The 15,914-nt window shown below is 35.3% G+C and overlaps 1 protein-coding gene across 2 annotated transcripts in view; it reads left to right on the top strand.

The window, feature by feature from the left end:
- Positions 1-15,914, top strand: part of LOC145263793 (polypeptide N-acetylgalactosaminyltransferase 11-like) — a 77,449-nt gene that overhangs the window by 42,422 nt on the left and 19,113 nt on the right. For both annotated transcript variants that reach the window (XM_080120851.1, XM_080120852.1), the window contains exons 6-8: positions 4,488-4,732; positions 7,759-7,876; positions 12,906-13,058. In XM_080120851.1, the coding sequence (XP_079976977.1) occupies positions 4,488-4,732; positions 7,759-7,876; positions 12,906-13,058 (516 nt within the window). The remainder of the gene's footprint in view (positions 1-4,487; positions 4,733-7,758; positions 7,877-12,905; positions 13,059-15,914) is intronic.

Genomic DNA, 15,914 nt, shown 5'->3' with positions numbered 1-15,914 from the left:
TGGGTGTCCCGGGTGTTTGTTTTAAAAAAAATATGAAGCCTTGACACGCAGTTGGAAAATAATAAAGTGTGAAAAAAACGTGCCACGCTTAATGGCAGGTGCCCATTTTTGACGAGTTAATGGCGTTAACTTTGAGTGCGGGACAGTGTTTTATTTACCACGAGTCTGTTCGCTTCTTTTTTTATACAAAAAAGCTTGCGGCGATCGAAAATTATTGAATATTTATCTTTTCAAAGTCGGGCAAATAAAATAGAGAGGCGACCCCGGTTGTTAACTCGTGGATATCATTTAGGCACGATATAAAAAGTTTTAAGAAGTTGTGAGGCGACCGATCGGTTCTCTGAAAAAAGCCTTTCTTGGACATACACAAAAACGCACACACACACACACACACACAAACATTTTCGCTTTTATATTTATAGATTATTTTTCATATTACCATAACAAAACATATAATATATGCATATATTTTCACAAACATAAAAATACACTTATGGGGTGATATTCAAACTTTAATTTGATTGAGAGTTTAAAATCATTAAATATTTATTATTTTTTTATTACTACCAGCAATGGAAAATCAACTTTGAAACAAAAATAAACAATTAAAAGAATCGTTTTTGGCATCAGAAAAAAAAACACCGCAAATTATTCTGATTCCAGTACCCCCAAAATTTCTTGAGGTTTACAATTTCAGATTCTGATTCTGATTGATTATCCTAACACTAATAGATATGGTATGTATTAAACCATATTTGTCAAGTGGAAAAAATTACATGATGCAAAACACTAGATCTGATATTTGAAATATTTTTTTTAAGGAGGTGGTGTCTGATCAACACTGCTAGGGAGCCATGAGAAAAAAATACTGTTTTATTTTAAATGCCTGACACAATTATTAGATTGTTTCAGGTATTTAAAACTCAAGGCAGACATGAAATCAGCATGTTTTTGTGACATGTCCTTGTTTATAGTGGCAGATGCCTCCTCAATGGTAGCCTTGAGAGAGTTCACCATGTTTTGGTCATGCTCGTTGGTCTTAGCCTCAATCATGCCAGAGAAGAAATAGTCAAGAGGGTTGCAGGTGGAGAGAGTGGCCACAAGTGGTAATGGAACATTGCTGAACAGTTACACCTGGGTCATCTTGGCTTCATGTGTAGAAGCGGAATTTTGCTGGGAGACGTGGGGGGCATCAGACATTGCTTTTGTCCATGTAGGGATTTACCATGCTCCCCAGCACCTCTTGGTATTTAGTTTGCTTTTCATCAAGTGTTGTATTTGGTTTATACCTTGTATATACGAGGGTCGTTCCAAAAGTAAAATAGTTGAAGAGCTATGAAGACAGAGATGATACCATTAAAACGGGTGACTTTTTGTGCCCCAGAATTTTTTTTTCTACATAGTCATCACCATTCTCAACGCATTTTTGCCAGGAATGAACAATGGTTGTGCATGGGTGTCTGGAGCGTGCTTTGTCATACGGGAGCCATTCCAAAAGTAAACCTTCCTATTTTTTTTTAATCAAAAAGTTGAATAGTTATGAAGATGAGTGTGATGTGAGCAACCTTTTATTCTCCAGAATTTATTTTTCTACATAGTCACCACCATTTACCATAAATCCATGATGCATCTCTGCTTCTGAGACACATCTACGACAAGGGTTGCTTTCTTCTCACACTGTCAGTATCTGCAACAGAGAGACAAAACTTTCAGATCATGAATACATAAGTTCAATCATCATAACAATACAATATGCAACTACCTCTGATCAGTTTGGACAGAATAAAAAAATAGGATGCATTACTTTTTAAACACCTCTCATATATGGCATTTGGCTTACATCAACTTGTCAAAATTAAACCATATTTGTTGAATGGAAATTAATAATTTTCATTGATATATATATATATGTATATAAATATTTATATACATATATATATATATATATATATAAATAAATGTGTTCAAAACGGATTGAAGAACTTGTTGGGAATAGTTGTAAGCTGAGGAGTGACTGGATGGAAGATTTGCAGTTCTATGGACGAGAGGTAATTGTCCATCCTTTCACGAAACAGCTGTAAGAGCTTAACGCCAAAAAAGTGAATTTCTATTCATGTAGGTTGTGATTTTATTCAATTTACGTATATATATATATATATATATATATATATATATATATATATATATATTCCTTTATCATCTATATAATTATAAAACTCTGTGGACTATCTGGCCATCTTTGCTTGCTTGAATCTTGTTTTCAATGATCGGGATGACAGGTGAATTTATATTTATATATATATACTAGCGAGGAGGTATCCGGCGTTGCCCGAGTGTTTGGAGGTGTGTGTGGCGGAAGGGGTCGGGGTGTTAATGAAAACCTAAGAATAAGCGAAGTAAAAAAGAAAACAGAAAAACGAACGTTAAAACTTATCTGAAAAATAAAGCGGGGAGGTACCCGGGCAGTGGGGGGGGGGGGATCAAAACATCGGAAAAAAACACAAAAATAACTAACGTAAGGCAAACGAACAATGTTAAATGTAAAAATCGAAAAAACAAAAACAGAAAAGAAAACAGAAAAACGAACGTTAAAACTTCTGAAAAATAAAAACCAAAAAAAAAAAAACACATGAAAAATGGCTTAAATAAGCCTGTTTTCATATCAAAATTTTAAAAATCGGTGGGTACCCAGGTGTTTTTGGGTGTGTGTGGTCGGTCGGGGGTGGGGGTGTAATGAAAACCTAAGAATAAGCGAAGTAAAAAAAAAACAGAAAAACGAACGTTACGGGAAAAATGGCTTAAATAACCCTGCTTCAATATTAAAATTTAAAAAATCGAAAAAAAAAAAAGGCATCTCATACTACGATTCGAACCCAAAACGTTTAGATAATGACCCAACGCTCTAACCAACTGAGCTAACACGATGTACATGACATTATGTCAGTTCTTCAAATATTTAAACTAAATCAGGTCATGACGTCATCTGATGCATGCGTAGAACTGATCTCGTCATGAGAGAACAGTTTTTGCTGACCCCCCCCCTGTAGAAAAGTGTTGATTTCAGGGTGAAAAAATTAACGTTTTTGGCCAATTTTTCGATATTTGTCGGGCGAAGGATGGGGCTTTCATATGAGACCAAATTTGTGAATTTTTGTTCTGTCTGTCAAAAGTTTTTAGCAGACACACAAACATACACACATACATACATACATACATTTTTGCTTTTATATATATATACTAGCGAGGGGTACCCGGCGTTGCCCGCGTGTTTGTAGGTGTGTGTGGAAACTCTGGGGGGGGGGGGTTAAAAAAAAAGTAAGTATGAGGATCGAACCCGAACCGTTGAGGCAAAGTTGTAAATTAAAGCGTGAAAATAAACGTGCGACGTTAACCATTGCCCACCGCGAGATGCTAACGGAAACACGTTTGAATTTATTTAGTTACTTTGATTTGGCAGGTGCCTATTTCAATGAGTTAATGAGGTCAAGTTTGACTGCGGATAGTATTTAATTTACTGCGGAACGCTTTTTTTTTCCCCAAGATGTTATAGGAAAAAAACTAACCCACATGCGGCGAGCGACAAATGTTGAATATTTATCTTCCCGAAATTGAGCAAATTAAATAGACAGTCGAGCTTCGTTGTTAACTGTGAGATATTACGATTTATATGTGATATAAAAAGTTTTAAAAAGTTGTGAAGCGACCAACCGCTTCTCTGAAAAAAGCCTTTTGTAGACATACAGAAAAAGCGAACACACATACAAACATACATACATTTTCGCTTTTATATTTATAGATGTATATATATGGGCATGTCTCAGATGCTAAGAAATGAGGATAACAAGTTGTATGTTTTGGTTTCGATTCTAACTGATGGCACCTAAGTCATATATATATATATATATATATATATATATATATAGTTTTGATCTCACTACTATATATTGGTCCTGGATATGACCTTAAACTATATCCGATGATGAAGCCCCAGCTTTCAGGCTTTAGGGAGTGTGGAGCCACCCTTTAATTGCCATTGCTCCTAGGTCCACTCTGACCTGGAGTGGTAGTACCTGTTAGGGTCTCAACCATGGGTTAAATAGAAACTGACTTTAAAAAAAAACAAATATATTCTATTAAAAAATTGTTCTTCATAACTACTTGATTCAGCATTAAATAACCTAAAAGTGGTTATGCCATAAAACAAAAACAACCAACCAACAAAATCAACAATCGGGATGACAGGTGAATTTATATTTATATATATTTTTAGTTTTGATTTCACTACTATGTATTAGGTTCAATATAATAATCGATGCAGAATTGTCTCTATAATAATAAATATGTAATCTGCATGAATTAAAATATCATATTTAAGCATATCTTTCACTGCCTACTAGTTCCTTACAAAACTCCTTCAACTTGAACCGGTGTATTTCTTTTCTTTTTTTCGTCGTAATGTTAATAAAAATCTTGTCTTTTTTTATTAGGTTTTGGTATTTTTTGACAGTCACATCGAAGTGAACATAAAATGGTTGCAGCCGTTGCTGAGTCGTATCTCCGAAGATCGTAAAGTTGTTACGATCCCAGTAATAGATACAATAAATCCAGATACGTTTGTCTACGAAGCATCGCCTCTTCTACGAGGAGGGTTCAGTTGGGGTCTGGAATATCGATGGGACCGTTTGCCTCCCAAATATCAAAACAATAAAGAAGCTGCGTCTAACCCTATTGAGTAAGTATGCATTTGTTTATATGTGGCCGTATTTCTATTTTATTTGTGAAACTCCAATTGGATTTTAGATAATCATGTAAATACTACTTCTATGGGGAAAGGTATGAACCCCTGTCTTCCATACAAGGAATGATTTAAAAATTTTTTTTTTTGTTCTTTCCCAAATAAAGCATATTACTATGACACCACATGGCCCCACCGACAAATCACTGACCTCAAACGTGTGCCGTGGCTTTCTTGTCCATCGTTCTTGTTCTGACCGTATCATCGTTGTCGTCATTTTCATATTAGCAATGTTATTCCCAAAACTTTTTGGCTAACATAACCTCCAACCTTTTTCAGATAGATCTTGTTGAATTGAAATTCTATATGTCCAACTCCGTAAATACGTAATTTTGAATGGAACCGTTCATTCAATCTTGTATTTTGTTCTCGTTCCATCAGCCGTGACCAGGAAGCGGTTTAACGTAATTCATAATTATATTCTTAGTATCAACTGTACTAAGAATTTAACGTTCAACCTCTAGAAGATTGGTGAGAGTGTGGCATTTTACAACCCGGATGTGGAGTTCTGCATGAAGATGTTTGTTGACATTACATTTAAATTTCTGCATGTTGGTACGGGCAGGGAAATAAAGAGTATGGAGGGAATTTTAAAAGCAAGTGTAACTGAGCTCATATGAGTACGTGTGAAAATGTCAGGATAATTGGCTAGCAAAGGTATTAGCAGCAGCAGCTGCTTAAGCATTACGCAAATTAGCAAGTGTGTGGGGGCTTGCATTACTAGAAAAAGAAACAAAGGACAGCACATGGTCAAATAGAGAAGCAAAGTGCATGCCGGGAAACATGGACGTACGTGTAAAGTCGAGGTGTGAGCTCGGGAGAAGAAAAGTGCAAGCTGAGTGAGATGGACGTGTGGCCTTGTGGTGGCGGCAAGGAACTTTTAAGCTAGTGTCAAGACGGCGAGGTTTTGTGAATCTCATGGCAGGCAACATGAGTAGTATGAAAAAAAAAAAAAAAAAAAAACGAGAAGCAGAAGTTGTTTGGAAATAAATGCCTTTTGCTAAAACGGAAAATAAAGCCGAGTCGGATTTATTTATTTTTTGTTTGTTTGTTCCTTTGCAATGGTACCAGACGGTATGGAGGTCTGAGGGAGGTTGAAAATGTAACAAACACAGTTCCAGCATAACAGCCACGTTATAGGAGCTGTCCGAGGAAAAAAGCTATTAGAGTAGTGTTATAAATGGAAATAACCGAAAAGCAAAGAGTTATCTCCCTTGGATCAAAATGAAAAGATGTTTCAAGATGGCTGACACAGCATTTCATATAATCTGCTGCTCTAACGTTTTACTATTTTTCTGTTTAAATAAATAAGATCGTCGCAATTTAGTGTACAATTCCTCAACATGAAAACTGAAAAATTAAGTAATAATTTTCATCGACAGTGATTTAAAGTAAAAAATAATGATGTTAAATCAGATAGGAAGAACAAGGAGGGAAATTTTCCATATGTTTACATTTATTTACCTCAAATTCAAAGCAGTTGTAAAAGTCTACATGTTAACGGTGCATCGTGCCTGTTATTTGATAATACAGGGTAGACAATGCATGTCTCTTCGATAAATTTTCATTGGCAAGCAACAGAAGGAGTTAACTTGTTAATTATATTAATATAAGTATGATTAATATTATATGTATAAATATATATATATATATATAATTAATATTAGTGTCATTTATGACAACAAAATTTGCTAATAAATTGACATTAGAAAACCTATTAATTGGCAATATGGTTGTCTTCAAGTCTAACGTAAACAAGTTTTTGATGAGCCGTTCCACTGAAGTTAACAAATTTACCGAATTTCCGTTACTAACGATTATTATATTGTCCAATTGTCTACTGTACACTCTTTAACCCTTATCCTTGAGTGGTCTCTTGGCTTTGATAAGTGGTGATGCCTATGTAAAAAAAAAAAAAAGAAAAGATTAATTGGTAATTGGCCAATTATCAAAGACTGATTAATCAGTAATCAGTCAATTTGATAATCGGTTCATTTTTTTTTTTAATCTGCCTATAGTTTTAAACATGTCCTTTTAAAGCACTCTCGTCACCCACATGTCACTCTCTGTTATTTTTCAGCCATGTCTCAAACACATGTTTCTTCTGTCACTTCTCCAGCCATGTGGGAATATTCGTCTCTGCTGTGACATCAACCATATGTTCCAAACACATGCTTTTCCAAACATCGCTTCTCCGCCAACGTGTGTCTTTTTGTCTCTGTTTTGACGTCACTTCGCGCAGCCGGCTTGGTCATTTGCATATGTTATCTGCCATACAGCTGCTGCTGCTAACAGCGCTAGCAGCTCTGTTACAAGAAGGGAGTAAGGGCTTAATATTTTGAAAAGACCCGCATCTAATTTAATGGTCTTGTGGTAGATGTTAAGGCTCAAACAAAACTACCTACCAGCATAAATAAATACTAAATGTAACACAAGTGCAATGGACAAATATTTATTGACAAACACGATCAAATGACAACACTGCAATACCGAACAACACAATAAAACATTATTCACTTCAATAGTGGGTTTACCGGCTGAGTGGGGGGGTGGATCGATCAGTCTAGAGTTCTACTCTGTTTCGTTTGACATTGTTTCACGAGGAGAGTTTACGTGCAGGCTCTACACGTGTCCAAACTCTGTCTCTCCCATGGGCGTTATGCTCACGGGGGTTAACATGTGTTCTTTTCTCGATGCTCAAACTCGTTTTCTATTGTCTCTTTTCAAGGGACATCACCCCTTATTCTACACTGTAATCCCGTGTTGTTCTTTTTATTTCTCTACAGCCTGAATTACAGTTTAAAACACAGGAACCAAATATTTGATGCTTACTCCCTTCCAGTTTGGTTATGTACTTAATTTCTTAAATAATAAAGATTAGTGAAGGGTTTATATAAATGTGTGGCATAATGATAATATTTATTGCAAGAATTTTACAAAAATCAGTATGTTTTTATTTTCAGAACCCCAACCATGGCGGGTGGTCTGTTTGCCATCGACAGACATTATTTTGAAAAGATGGGCAAATACGATCCTGGTATGGACCTCTGGGGAGGAGAAAATCTGGAAATGTCTTTCAGGGTATGGTTTTTCAGTTTTTGTCCAGAATTCTCTCGTTTATTAAAAAACAAAAATAAAGAAAAATCTGTACGGTGTACATACTCATGATGTAACGAAAATTGATCAAAGTGTTTTATTTTTGAATAAAATTTTATAAGCATCCAAGGAGTGACTGTCTCGCCCGCTAGTTAGAAAAAAGATCTCTATAAACAAGGGAGGTAACTCAACAATGATCATACTTCTTAGATTTATGTTGTAATGCCTATGAATTCCCATTAATTGCTTTAAAATGATTTTGTTAATAAAAATAAAACTACTTGATCAATTTACCTGATTTTTGGAATATGATATTCAGTTTGTCGCAGGTACGTACATCATACAGATTTTTCTTTATTTTTTTATTTATCATACAGGCAATTTTATAAAAAATAAAATGGTTTTTCTTTGATTTTAATTTTACAAATATCGTTCATAATTCTAATTTAAAATTTACTGGTAAAAAAAATTCTACAAATTTTTTTTGCTGTGTAAGTGTTATTTGCATCATCATCATCATCATCGTCATCATCATCATCATCACCAAGTTTTATATGCTGGCATGCACTGGACAGATTGTGGAAATTGACTTCCAAACTAACCTACCTCTGGATAGGTCTTTATTTATCCCTCTTTCTCTTAAGTTCCTGGTGCTACCAGATCAGGCTGTCTGAAGATATTGGCTTCCTGAGACAAAATGCACCTAACATTGATGCTTTTTGTTTTTTTATTTCCTTTTGAAAAACTTAATTATGTTCTGCAAAACCAAAGCCAAAAACAACAACCTTTTCTCCCTTTTCCTTCTTCCCATTTCCCCTTTTCTCTTTCTATCTCCCCCACGTCCTGACTGGTTTCCTAACTTAAAATGTACCAAACATTAATACTGAACTCTTTTTCCTCTCCCATTGCAAAACTCATTCATGTTGTGCAGGGCAGGGAACAAAAACCGGTAAAATCCACTATAAAACAACCAAACCAAACACTGCAAACTAGCGATTGAAAATAAAAAAAGTTTTTTTTTTTTTTTTTTTTTTTTTTTTTACAAAGGCATCACCACATTATCAAGGCCCAGAGGCCACTCAAGGATAAGGGTTAAAGAGTGTACAGTAGAAGTTGGTCAATATAGTAATCATTAGTAATGAAAATTTGGTAAATTTAATAACTTATATGGAACGGCTCATCAAGAACTTATTTACTTTAGACTTGAACAAAACCATATTGTAGTCAGCCGGAAAGCAGGAAAACGGAAGACAATTCCACAGGCGTGCAGTTCTAAGAAAGAAGCTTTGTTCATGGAATCTACGTTTAGGTTTAGGCACAGATAAAGAGTGGGGGAAATTATTGATAGTGTTTACAGCTAGACGAGTGTTTCTTGTGAAAGTTTGGCGAGGGGGGACCATAGACTGAAGCTCAGTTGAACACTTTCCATGAAAATAATGATACATCAGAGACAAACTCGCAACATCTCTTCTGTGAGATAGAGGTTGCAAGGAGGAGAAAAGGACATCTCCTACGAGGCTACGAAGTCTATTTTGAACTCTATCAAGGCAGGACAAGTTCTTTCTAGCAGCTCCTGCCCAGATGTGGCAACAGTATTCCATCCTTGGACGTACCTGGCTCTTATATAGATAGAGAATAGCATCAGCAGTGAGATATCTACTGGATCGATAGAAAGATCCCACCATTTTTCCAGTGGCCTTGGCAACAGATTTGATATACGTGTTCCATTTAAGATCAGGAGTAATGGTCAAGCCCAGAAGCTTGTCAAAACTTGAGGCCTCCTGAAGACGAGAGCCATTCATTTCAATTGATGACAAATGTGGATTAGAATGTTGATGATGTAAAGAGAGAAGCTTGGTTTTAGATGCATTAAAAGTAACCAGCCACTCCTTTCCCCATTGTACTACGTGCTCAAGATCAGAGGAGAGAGAATTGGAGAGAACTTGCTCGTTTACTGTCTTAGATGTGCTACCATAAATGGTAGTGTCGTCAGCATAAATGTCTACAAATGATGTAAGGATATGATTTGGAAGATCATTAATGTAGATCAGGAAAAGAGTTGGGCCCAGGATGGATCCCTGAGGGACACCGGCATTAATACTGTGAGCTTCTGATTTTTGCCCCTCAACTACTACTCTTATGAACCTATCAGAAAGAAATGATTTAATAATTGAGAAGACTTTTCCAGCTATACCATAGCTAGCGATCTTATGAAGTAAACCTTTATGCCATACCCTATCAAAGGCTTTAGATATGTCAAGAGCAATTGCCCTAGAAAGATTGCCACCGTCGAGAGATTTGCTAATCCTATGCGATATAACTGTAAGGACATCTGCTGTAGGAAGAATAGAAACCTTCTACAAAATAACTGCAACATGAATAAATATTTGAAGATATAAAGAACTTGAAGCATAAAAACTATTTCCAAAATAATTGGATTCGGCATTAAATAATCTGAAAAGGGTTGATATGCCGTAAAACAAAACAACCAAACCAAACTCTACAAATAAACATTTTAAAATTTACTGGTACAAAAAAATTCTATAAATTTTTTATGCTGTGTAGGTGTTATCTGCATCATCATCATCATCAAGTTTTATATGCTGGCATGCACTGGACGGATTTAAGAAATTGACTTTCAAAATAACCTATCTCTGGGCAGGTCTTTATTAATCCCTCTTTCTCTTAATTCCATTCTTATCACTTCCACGTTTTCCTTGGTCATCTTCTGTTCAAATGGAACCCTTTATTTAATTCTTGAAGGTAGCTTGCTCTTGTTCCGTCAACCATGACCGATGTCTTCAGTAATTTGTAATTGTATTCTTAGTATCGTCTGCACTGAGGATTGAGCCTTCAACCTGTAGAATCCTGTAACTTAGAACGGATCATTGTCATAATTGTAACTTTGAATTACTGAAGACTTCTACCCAGTCATGCCTAACAGAACGAGAGCAAGCTAATCCCATGGATTAAATAAAGGATTCCATTCAAAATTTCATACAGATTTTTGAGTTTAAGAAGGTCAGAATTTACGTTGAAACATTGTGCGACTAAATAGCGTGATCCAAGTATTGCGGATAATCTAATCATCTTAAAAACATGCAACGTCATCTCATCACCAGATTTTTTTTAAAAAGTATATTAAAAATAGTTTGACTCTCTTAAAATAAACATCCAAGATGAAAACAATAGTTTGATTAATCTAAACAAATATTTCCCTTTTGTTGAAATCTTAAAAACATGCAACGTCATCTCATCAAATTTTTTTTTAATTATATTAGAAACATTTTTATTCTTTTTAAAAACAATTTATAGCTTGCATTTATTTTATGGAAGAGACATTGATATTAACTTCAAATTATTAAATTACTTCAGCAAATCTCAGCTATTTTGATTATCAATTTTGATTACAAATTTTTTTTTTTAATACTAAATGGATTTTAGTGAACTAATTTAAATAATTTGAAAATCATCATATGAAAAACTTTAAAAGAGAAACTTTAGCCCCTTCACCCCCCCCTCCCTAACAACTAAAGTGGATTATTGAGAATGGATGCGCTGCATAGATTAAGATTTTAGTGTCATGGTCATTTTGCTATTGTGTGCCTTGGATTATTCAATTCAAATTATTTGGCAAAAATAAAACAATCATACTTCTATCTATATAAGAGCCAGGTACATCCAAGGATGGAATACTGTTGTCACATCTGGGCAGGAGCTGCTAGAAAGAACTTGTCCTGCCTTGATAGAGTTCAAAATAGACTTCGTAGCCTCGTAGGAGATGTCCTTTTCTCCTCCTTGCAACCTCTGTCTCACAGAAGAGATGTTGCGAGCTTGTCTCTGATGTATCGTTATTTTCATGGAAAGTGTTCGTTTGAGCTTCAGTCTATGGTCCCCCCTCGCCAAACTTTCACAAGAAACACTCGTCTAGCTGAAAACACTATCAATAATTCCCCCCACTCTTTATCTGTGCCTAAACCTAAACGTAGATTCCATGAACAAAGGTTCTTTCTTAGAACTGCACGCCTGTGGAATTGTGTTTCGTTTTCCTGCTTTCCAGCTGAGTACAATATGGTTGTCTTCAAGTCTAACGTAAATAAGTTCTTGATGAGCCGTTCCATATAAGTTAACAAATTTACCAATTTTTGATTACTATATTTTCCAATTTCTACTGCACACTCTTTAACCCTTATCCTTGAGTGGCCTCTGGGCCTTGATAATGTGGTGATGCCTTTGTAAAAAGAAAAAATAAATAAAAAAAATGAGATAGTAGGCTAAAACGAGATCACCTCGTAATCGTCAGTGCTCAAAGTAGAAAAGGTTAAACTTTTTTGAGTCGGTTTTCATAGGGCAGATTTGATGGATCCTGCACCATTATAAAGTAGTTCTAGATAAGCATTAGACAGTAGAAATGCAATTTTTCTGTTCTGAAAATACATGTTTTTTTCTTCTTAACATTTGATTTTTATGTTGCATATGTGGATGGATGAAGACTTGAGTGGATTGTCAAGATTGGATTAATATTTAAGTGTCTTATATTTTCATATAAAAAATGTCAAATTGTCGAAATTGGTCATGACACGTGGATTATTATTTTGAGGTGGTGATTTGGATATTTAATGCCATGGATTATATTTTATCTGTGTGCTTAAGTAGTTTTAGACAAGCTATACATAATAGAAATGTAATAGTGACCAAAAAAAAACTCACATATTTTTTTAACTTATATTTTCTTGTAGTGTCCGCCTAGACCTCTTTCTGGTGCAGGAGTGAATGATAGGTTTTGAGGTGTATCATAATGCCCGTTGATGAGATAGTAGGCCAAAATGAGATCATCTTGGATTTATCAGTGTTCAAAGTAGAAATGATTAAGCTTTTTGAGTTGGTTTTCATCGACCAGATCCAAAAGATCCTGCGCCATTATAGTTGTATGCTTAAGTAGATTTAGATAAGCTCTGCATAATAATTCACTTTTTTTTTTTCTTTTTTTTAACATTTGTTTTTTATGTTGCAGATGTGGATGTGTGGAGGACGTCTTGAAATAATTCCTTGCTCGAGAGTTGGCCATGTTTTTCGGAAAAATAGTCCTTACATGTCCCCAAAGGGCAAGAATATAATAATGAGAAATTTGCTCCGGGTAGCTTACGTCTGGATGGATCAATATCGGGTAGATTTATTTGAGCTCTCTCTCTCTCTCTCTCTCTCTCTCTCTCTCTCTCTCTCTCTCTCTCTCTCTCTCTCTCTCTCTCTCATTTGTTTTAATGTGATCAGAGCCAGAATCTGGTGCTACCAGATCAGGCTGTTTGAAGATATTGGCTTCCTGAGACGAGATGCAGCTAACATTGATGCTTTTTTGTTTTCTACTTCCTTTTTGCAAAACTTAATTATGTTCTGCAAACCCAAAAACAACACACCTTTTTCCCCTTTTTCTTTTTCCCTGTTTCTCTTTCTATCTCCCCCACTTCCTGACTGGTTTCCTAACTTGAAATGTACTAAACCTTAATACTGTAACCCTTTTCTCTCTCTCATTGCAAAAGTTATTCATGTTCTGCAGGGCAAAGAACTAAAACAATAAAATCCACTATAAAACAACCAAACCAAACACTACAAACTAGCGATTGAAAATACAAAGAACTTGAAGAATAAAACCTTCCACAAAATAACTGGATGCAACATGAATACTATTTCCAAAATAACTGGATTCGGCATTAAATAACCCAAAAAGTGTTGATATGCCATAAAACAAAACAACCTAACGTAACCTAGAGCCAGAATAAAATACCTTTGACCCTGAATCAAGCCAAAGCATGCTAAAGTCCCCTTTAAAAGATGGTTTGGATCGAACTCTGAGGCTTTACTTTTATAAAATGTCAAAAAAAAAAAAAGAAAAGAAAAAAAGTGGTATAGTCTTTTGCTAGAGGCCTCCAAAAAAACTTGAATTAAAAACTATTCCATTGAGGAGTAATGTGTTCTATGGTTGAAAAAGTCAACTGTTTTTTCATCAATACTGCTGTTGATAAGTAGGCATGTTTGCTATGCTTGAACTCAAATCATCGACCAATAACTAATCCAGTTGTGCTCAGTTTCTGAGATACCCTGAATCTGGCACATAACTCCATCAAATGCCGAGCCCAAGTAATTCCATATCGAATCATGCAGAAAATTTTGAAAATGTCACTCATACCTTTCAGATATTTTCAAACTTTCTCCAGTTGTTGATATCATAAAAACTAAACAATCCTGAAAATTTGAGCTGACAATTCCAAGTGGTTTCCAAAATATTTTTTTTTTTTAAATTACAACTCTGTTGCAAAAAAGTGCATAAATCGGATTCTAGAACATTAAAAATTCAATACAGACAAAGTTTTTTGCACAAAGGATCCAAAAATCACACTTAAAACCTATAAAAATCAGCAGTTATTGTACATGTCTGTCTAAATTTGGTTATGGAACTACCAAGCCTCTAAAAAGTATGTGGCACTATGTGTAAATGAATATTTTCTGTGTATTCTACACAGTTTAAATTTTCTTTCATCCAAAAATGAAGGCTTGTTCTTTCTCCATTAGCTCACAATTTAATTTGAGGAGTAATATGTTCTGGACCAATCACCAGTCTAGAAAGTGTTGAGATATCCTGAACTTGGCATCCTAATCTACTAACCCTAACCCTAATCTACTGAGAGCGGATTTCTTTGATCAACCATTACAGCTAGCTCGCAAGCAAAATGGAAGCATCTGCTAAATTCCTGTATTTCTCGACTATGAACAGTCACTGGACCAAGGAAGTTTTCTGAGATTCACCTGTCACTCAATCTGAGGGTAGATATCAGATTGGTTTGTTGAGTCATGTGACATAGATAGGTTTGAATTAATATGATAAGTAGCAGCTTAAGTTTTGGTGTAAAGGCAATGTAATAATGCGAGTTCCTGTTCTTTAGAATATTCACGTTCATCCAAAGATTGCAAGAAGCAACTCAAAATTAAGGAAGAGATGTTGCGAGCCTGTCTTTGTTTTATCGTTACTTTCATGGCAAGTGCTCGTCCGAGCTCCAATTCCTGGTCCCCCCCTCGCCAATCTTTTACGAAAAACACCCGTCTAGCTGAAACCACTGTCAAAAATTTTCCCCACTCTTTATCTGTGCCAAAACCGAAGCGTGGATTCCATGAACAAAGCTTCTTTCTTAGAAGTGCACACCTGTGGAACTCTGTTCCGTTTGCCTGTTTCCCACCTGACTACAACTTGGATGTCTTCAAGTCCAACATAAGCAAATTCCTGATGAACCGCCCCCTTAAGTAAGACACTTTATCAAATCTCAACACTAATGTACTGTACATGCAATAGCCCTTATCCCCGAGTGGCTTCTGGACCTTGATAAGTGGCGACCACCTTGTAAAAAAAAAAAAAAAGAAAAAGATGGACCCATAATTGAATTAATAAAATGTCTTTTTAAGATGATGTTGCAGCTGCCAAGAAAAGAAACAAGAGAACAGCATCAAACCTTGGTAACCATTTTCGGGTTTGTATTACTGTACACATAGATTCGAAAAAGTTGTCAAAAAACAAATATATAACAAATAAATATTATCAAAGGCAAGATAAGTTACTTTTCTACCAAACTGGATACATTTTTTTTGTTTTCATTCAATGTAACATGTTTATTCAGCTCGAAAAACATGCAGTGTTTACCGATGTATTGGAAAATTCAAAATGGCGCCCGACACTCTCTTTAACATGGTAAGTTTGGGAAAAGGTGTTATAAATAATAAACTAGACAAAATACTATTAAAAAAACACCGAATATATATCAACTTGTGTTACGGTAACATATAATGAGCAAATTTCTAACAGTATTTTCTCTAGTTTATTATTTATAACACCTTTTCCCAAACTTACCATGTTAAAGAGAGTGTCGGGCGCCATTTTGAATTTTCCAATACATCGGTAAACACTGTATGGTTTTCGAGCTGAATAAACACGTTACATTGAATAAAAACACAAAAAATATATCCAGTTAGGTAGAAA

This window comes from Euprymna scolopes, chromosome 39 (genome assembly GCF_053919585.1).
Source record: "Euprymna scolopes isolate OS-2025 chromosome 39, ASM5391958v1, whole genome shotgun sequence".
In the NCBI taxonomy this organism is placed as follows: Eukaryota; Metazoa; Mollusca; class Cephalopoda; order Sepiida; family Sepiolidae; genus Euprymna; species Euprymna scolopes.
This window is presented reverse-complemented; position numbering and strand designations above follow the sequence as displayed.